The 6,449-nt window shown below is 40.4% G+C and overlaps 1 protein-coding gene across 1 annotated transcript in view; it reads left to right on the top strand.

The window, feature by feature from the left end:
• Positions 1–480: 480 nt before the first annotated feature.
• The window catches only part of LOC107592514 (proline-rich transmembrane protein 1-like), an 8,556-nt gene continuing 2,587 nt past the window's right edge, over positions 481–6,449 (top strand). The window contains exons 1-3 of the mRNA XM_016282046.1: positions 481–834; positions 5,366–5,519; positions 5,836–6,019. Coding sequence (XP_016137532.1) covers positions 508–834; positions 5,366–5,519; positions 5,836–6,019 — 665 coding nt within the window. The 5' untranslated portion in view covers positions 481–507. The remainder of the gene's footprint in view (positions 835–5,365; positions 5,520–5,835; positions 6,020–6,449) is intronic.

Genomic DNA, 6,449 nt, shown 5'->3' with positions numbered 1-6,449 from the left:
ACACAAATATGTAAGAATAATAAAAAAAGATAAGCTTATTCTTGTGACTTCTCCATAATTCTCCACTGATACATTTGAATAATGTACATAATGCCGAGCACTTAACAGTTATTTTTGTTCTAAACACGGGAAGATTGAATTTATAACCCATGTTGTGAGTTTAGACGTGTGATGCTGACAGGAGGGATGAGGTTAAAAAAAAGAGCAAGATTCACTGTCACAAGGTTCCAAAAATGTGCTTTAGTGTGGTGAAATACTCCTCTTGATATGTCATGTATCTCATCATAGTAAATATGAGATCACAAGGTGGTGCCTGCAGTCACAGAGTATTTTGGATATTAGACAGAAAATGGAAAGTGGTAACTACTCCTCCCCTACAACCTACAACTCACTCCCCATTTGCTGACTACTTTAACTGAAAAGGTATATGACACCAGAGTACAGCAATACATACACACATCTCTGCAGAGAATAGGCAGTTACAACCAAAATCCAATAATCAGAAGAATGGACCCCAGCCAGTCTTTCTATCAGCCTCCAGGGGCCTACAATTCATCTGAGAAATCAGTGATGTTCCAGTCAGCTGCAGCACCACCAACATACCAGGACAATCCTGCTGGATATCCTCCTTCCATTCCAAGCCAGCCGGTCCCCCAGGGCCCCTACGTCCAGGGGCCGTATCCAGGACAAACTGTGGTTGCTGTACAGCCTGCAGTTTTTGTGACTGCCGCTCCACTGGCCAATCCAGCGCCAGATTACCTGGGTTACTCCATCTTTACCATGCTGTGCTGCTGTTTTCCTCTGGGCATTGCTGCGCTTGTCTACTCGTGCTCTGTAAGTATATTAGTACATGTGCTTTCCTTTTCTTTATGAACTAGAAGTTCAAGATTATTTATTTATTTATTTGTTTATTTATTTTGGCCCTTTAACAGCCACAAATAAAATGTATATATATATATATATATATATATATATATATAAATGTATATATAAATGTATTTTTGAATACTGCTGTGATTTATTTTTTTTACCTAACTTCATAACTAAAAAAGGAGATACAATCAGGAGATGAAAAGATAAAAAGGAGAGGCTAAAGCCTCTGTTGTCACACAGTATGTATGTAAATAAGACAAGTTCATTCATGTAACTTTCACATAACTTCCATGCTCTACCGATAAATGCATTGGTTCAGTTTTTTTGGTTTCCCGTAAATGACTGTCGGTTGTAGAAAAAGGTGTGGTGCTGGAGACCCCCTCAACAGCAACAGACTTAGAACTTTAAAAAGGTTCTTATTTTACTATTTCAGTCTTTCTATTTAAAAATGTCAATTTTATTTCAACATGTTACTTGCAGCTTCTTTGCAGCCTAATTGTGAAAATTGTTTTAACCATTTAACCTAACTATTTTTTTTTCAGTGTAGCACTTACCATAGTTTAATTTCCTTCTTTAAATGAAATCTCCTAAATCTAAACAAAGAAACGGCAATTAACGCAATGGGTTAAACTTGACATTTGAAGTTGAGCTTGATGGTTCAGGTGTGTTACAACTGGGTTAAAACTAATGGCAAACTGTTGTATGCCTTTGTTAATACAATAATGCAGCCTGATCAGTTCGAACTGATAGAAATGAACCGACTAATTACAAAGCAAACAACTCAGAATTATGAGCTGTGAGTTCTGGTAAAAAAAACTAATTAATTAATTAATTATTAGTTTCTTTATTTATTTATTTTGTGAGCACTCAGATCAGCTAAATAAAAGGTTTGGTCCTTCAGGATTTGATGGCCAAAGGTTTGATAAGAAGATTAACCAGATTAACAGTAATGGGCAATACTGGCCAATAAATAAATTAAATTAAATTAAATGTTAAAAAACATATATATATATATAAACTTGATTATATGTTGTGGGGCTGGTGACATGATCAAGCTTATATCACAATATGAGTCATTGTTTTTCATGATAACAATATATCACAATTAGCTTCGGCTACAAGCACTATGGTACATGCATGGGATGATTGTTTATTTACATTTTCATCTATGTTTATTGTATCTGTCCCTAACAAATAAAACATTAATAACAATATAGTTACGTTTTGCTTTATGTAAGGTTTTTATTATCAAAATTTTGCTATAATAGAACAAATAAACAAATTACAAACAATATGTGAAAAACTTCAAGCACTATAAAATAAAAAAAGAAATGCTACTTAAACGTATTAAAATGAATGCACCTATTCTATTCTATTCTATTCTGTTCTATTCTCAGTGGTAGAGCATTGCGTTAGCAGCACAAAAGGTCGTGGGTTCGATTCCCAGGGAACACACATACTGGTAAAAAATATATAGCCTGAATGCACTGTAAGTCACTTTGGATAAAAAAAGCGTCTGCTAAATGCATTAATTATTAAATTATTAATTAAATTAAATTAATTAATTATTAAATTAAACGTCATTTGAGCATAACGCATATTGTCTTGATAAAGACAATAGTCCATAATCTCAACCAGTTGACAAATTTCTACCGGTTTATCACGCCTACTCTCACGGCAATTTGTACATATTTTATGAGGTGGCTAATTTGTACGACCTCACTTATGCAAACTCATACGATTTTTGTGAAATTGTACGTATATTACGAGTTGCACAATTCATATGAATTTGTACGAATGACCTACACCCAATGCCGAGTTCACACTGCACGATTTTAGCCCGATTTTTCACTCGCCGACAGGTTTTGCGAAATCACGACAAATGCCCGAAATCAGAGGCAAATCGGTGCTCGTTCACGCGAGTGACAATCACGCAGTGTGAATTATCAAAGACGCGATCTGAAGGAATCGCCGACATGTCGCAGACGCCCGCAAAATATTTGGCATGCTAAATATCTGGAGCTGTCGGCGATTCACAATCACGCTGTGTGCAATAATTTCTGACTGAAAACTACATTGATGATGACCTACAGCCAATGAGAGACCAAGATACAGGGCAGAGGGAAGTTCGAGGAGGTGTTATAGACCAGAATATCAGTATTTTAATAAATATATGAACAATTATATCATACAGAAACAAGCACAAACATTTGCTTGCCCAGCCACAACATCAGCATAACAGTTACTGCAAAATTATTTACCTCCAACTCTCTTTGCAGAACACCCAATCCCTGTTCCCTGCATCTCCCTCCTGCATAATCCGTTTTTCTTTTTCTCCTTGGTGGGTTCGATTCCCAGGGAACACACATACTGGTAAAAAATATATAGCCTGAATGCACTGTAAGTCACTTTGGATAAAAAAAGCGTCTGCTAAATGCATTAATTATTAAATTATTAATTAAATTAAATTAATTAATTATTAAATTAAACGTCATTTGAGCATAACGCATATTGTCTTGATAAAGACAATAGTCCATAATCTCAACCAGTTGACAAATTTCTACCGGTTTATCACGCCTACTCTCACGGCAATTTGTACATATTTTATGAGGTGGCTAATTTGTACGACCTCACTTATGCAAACTCATACGATTTTTGTGAAATTGTACGTATATTACGAGTTGCACAATTCATATGAATTTGTACGAATGACCTACACCCAATGCCGAGTTCACACTGCACGATTTTAGCCCGATTTTTCACTCGCCGACAGGTTTTGCGAAATCACGACAAATGCCCGAAATCAGAGGCAAATCGGTGCTCGTTCACGCGAGTGACAATCACGCAGTGTGAATTATCAAAGACGCGATCTGAAGGAATCGCCGACATGTCGCAGACGCCCGCAAAATATTTGGCATGCTAAATATCTGGAGCTGTCGGCGATTCACAATCACGCTGTGTGCAATAATTTCTGACTGAAAACTACATTGATGATGACCTACAGCCAATGAGAGACCAAGATACAGGGCAGAGGGAAGTTCGAGGAGGTGTTATAGACCAGAATATCAGTATTTTAATAAATATATGAACAATTATATCATACAGAAACAAGCACAAACATTTGCTTGACCAGCCACAACATCAGCATAACTACTGAAAAATTATTTACCTCCAACTCTCTTTGCAGAACACCCAATCCCTGTTCCCTGCATCTCCCTCCTGCATAATCCGTTTTTCTTTTTCTCCTTGTAGCTGTAAATCAGCTCACAGACAATTTGCGGGCTATATATATATTTTTAAATAATTCCAGTCTCGCTCGAAAACTCCGGTCTGACGCACGCGGTTCTCGCGTTATTTCTGTTACGGGGCTGACGAGACGTGAGACGTGAGGATCCATGTGCAAGTTTTATTTAAAGCAGAGAGGTCAGAAACACAGGCAGGGTCGAACAATGGCAAATAGGTATTTGGCGGGCAAGACACAAGAATAATCCTAGGGCTAGCCAAGGTCAATGAACGGCGAACAGAATCAAAAGGGCGAGACTAAAGGGATAAATCCAGGAAAACAAGCAAAGATCAGAAACCGAGAAAACAGACAAGGCTAGGCAAGGCTAGGCTAGGCTAGGCTAGGCTAGGAAGCTAACGAGGGCTCTGTAGTGTAGCTATCACTGCTGGTGATAAGCGCATACAATACTCGGCAGGTGAAGGGAGTGAGATAGAGTGTTAAATAGTGAGTGAGTGATATGATACAGCAGTGTGCAATCAGTGCTGTGTGCAATCAGTGTAATGAATGATGAGATATGTAGTCCGGGGTGATATGCAACAGTGTAGTGCGAGAGTCAATGAAGTGGAAAGGGTGACCTCTGATGGCTAGCAGACGGAAGTTCATGGACCGGATACGTAACAATTTCCTTATCACTTCTCGCCAGACAGAGCTGTCGGCGATTCTTTCTATTGTGAAGTCATGCAATGTGAAACCCCTTGTCGCCAATCCATCATGCAATGTGAACACAGCTGCAACTGAATGCTAAACCAGATAGTCACGCAGTGTGAAAACAACAGCGATCTGACGAGTTTGAAAATCGTGCAGTGTGAACTCGGCATAACCCCTGCCCCTAAACCTACTCGTCACTGGGATGTAGACAAATCATACAAAATTATATGAGTGAGGTCGTACGAATTTGTAAGAATTAGCCACCTTGTAAAATGCATACGAATTGGTCATGAGATAGCATTGGTATATCACCTACACCTATATTGGTGTGACTTTGTTTTAATAAATAAACATGAACATATCATGCATGTTGACATCACACAAGGTAGTGTTTAAAACACATTTAACCTGGAAGCCCTCCATCAAATGAAACTCAAACAAACTCTACAGAGTGACGTTTACTCCCTCTTTTGAAAACTTCCCCATCTGCCATTGACTCAAAGAAACTCAGAATGAGAAGAGTATTTGTTGACATTATATGTTTCACAATTGTTTTCACAGACTCGAGATGCCAACTACTCAGGACGGCGAGAATTAGCAGAGAAGAACTCAAAAACGGCACGCACCCTGAATCATGTCGCTGTTGCTCTTGGCCTCATTATCATTGTAGTGTATATTATATATTACTTTGTGTTGATTAACAATATGAATCAGCGTACTTAACTGTTAGAGCTGTCATGCTTGGATGCAGATTATACAAACAAATTGAATTCTCTTCATTTGAAATGTTATTTGCTTAATGTGTCACATTTCACACAGTTAAAACATGCTGCAAAGGCTGATTATTGGATGATTAAAACAATAAAAGCTTGTCAAACAAAAAATAATAATTTTTTGTTTTTGTTAGGGTTAGGATTTAAACTAAACAAGGAAAGGAAAATGACCAAATAAGAAACACAGAAAGGCACATGAGGAGCAAAATACACACAAAACACGGACCAGAGTCTGACATAACTCCCCCCTCCCGGAAGGCGTGTCCCGCACCACAACATCCAACGGGGAGGAGGGGTGGGCAGATCTGGCAGTTCGGGGCGCCATGGTGGATCTGGCAGCTGTGGGCGCCATGGCGGATCTGGCAGTTCGGGGCACCATGGCGGAGCAGGTGACTCGGGAGGTCATGACGGAGCAGGGAGCTCGGGGAGCCATGGCTGAGCAGTTAGTTCAGGAGACCATGGCTAAGCAGCCTCTGAGGCTGCGGCCCCAGCCCCCGCCTCTGCCTCTACGGCTGGAGCCATAGTCCCCCCCCCCCAAAATACTTGGAGAAATGTAGGGGGTTGTATTCGGGGCCTGGAGTCCTCCCTGGGCTGAACGGGGGATCAGGAGCCCTCCCTGGGCTGAACGGGGGAACAGGAGCCCTTCCTGGGCTTGAATGGGGAACAGGAGCCCTTTGTGGGCTATACTCGGGACCAGGAGCCCTTCCTGGGCTGAACTGGGGATCAGGAGCCCTTCCTGGGCTACACTCGGGACCAGGAGCCCTTACTGGGCTGAACTGGGGATCAGGAGCCCTTCCTGGGCTACACTCGGGGACAGGAGCCCTTCCTGGGCTGAACTGGGGATCAGGAGCCCTCCCTGGGCTACACTCGGG

The sequence above is a fragment of the Sinocyclocheilus grahami genome, unplaced genomic scaffold, assembly GCF_001515645.1.
Source record: "Sinocyclocheilus grahami isolate Dianchi unplaced genomic scaffold, SAMN03320097.WGS_v1.1 scaffold153.1, whole genome shotgun sequence".
NCBI lineage: Eukaryota > Metazoa > Chordata > Actinopteri > Cypriniformes > Cyprinidae > Sinocyclocheilus > Sinocyclocheilus grahami.
The sequence above is the reverse complement of the archived record's forward strand: the minus strand, read 5'-3'. Positions and strand labels throughout refer to the sequence as shown.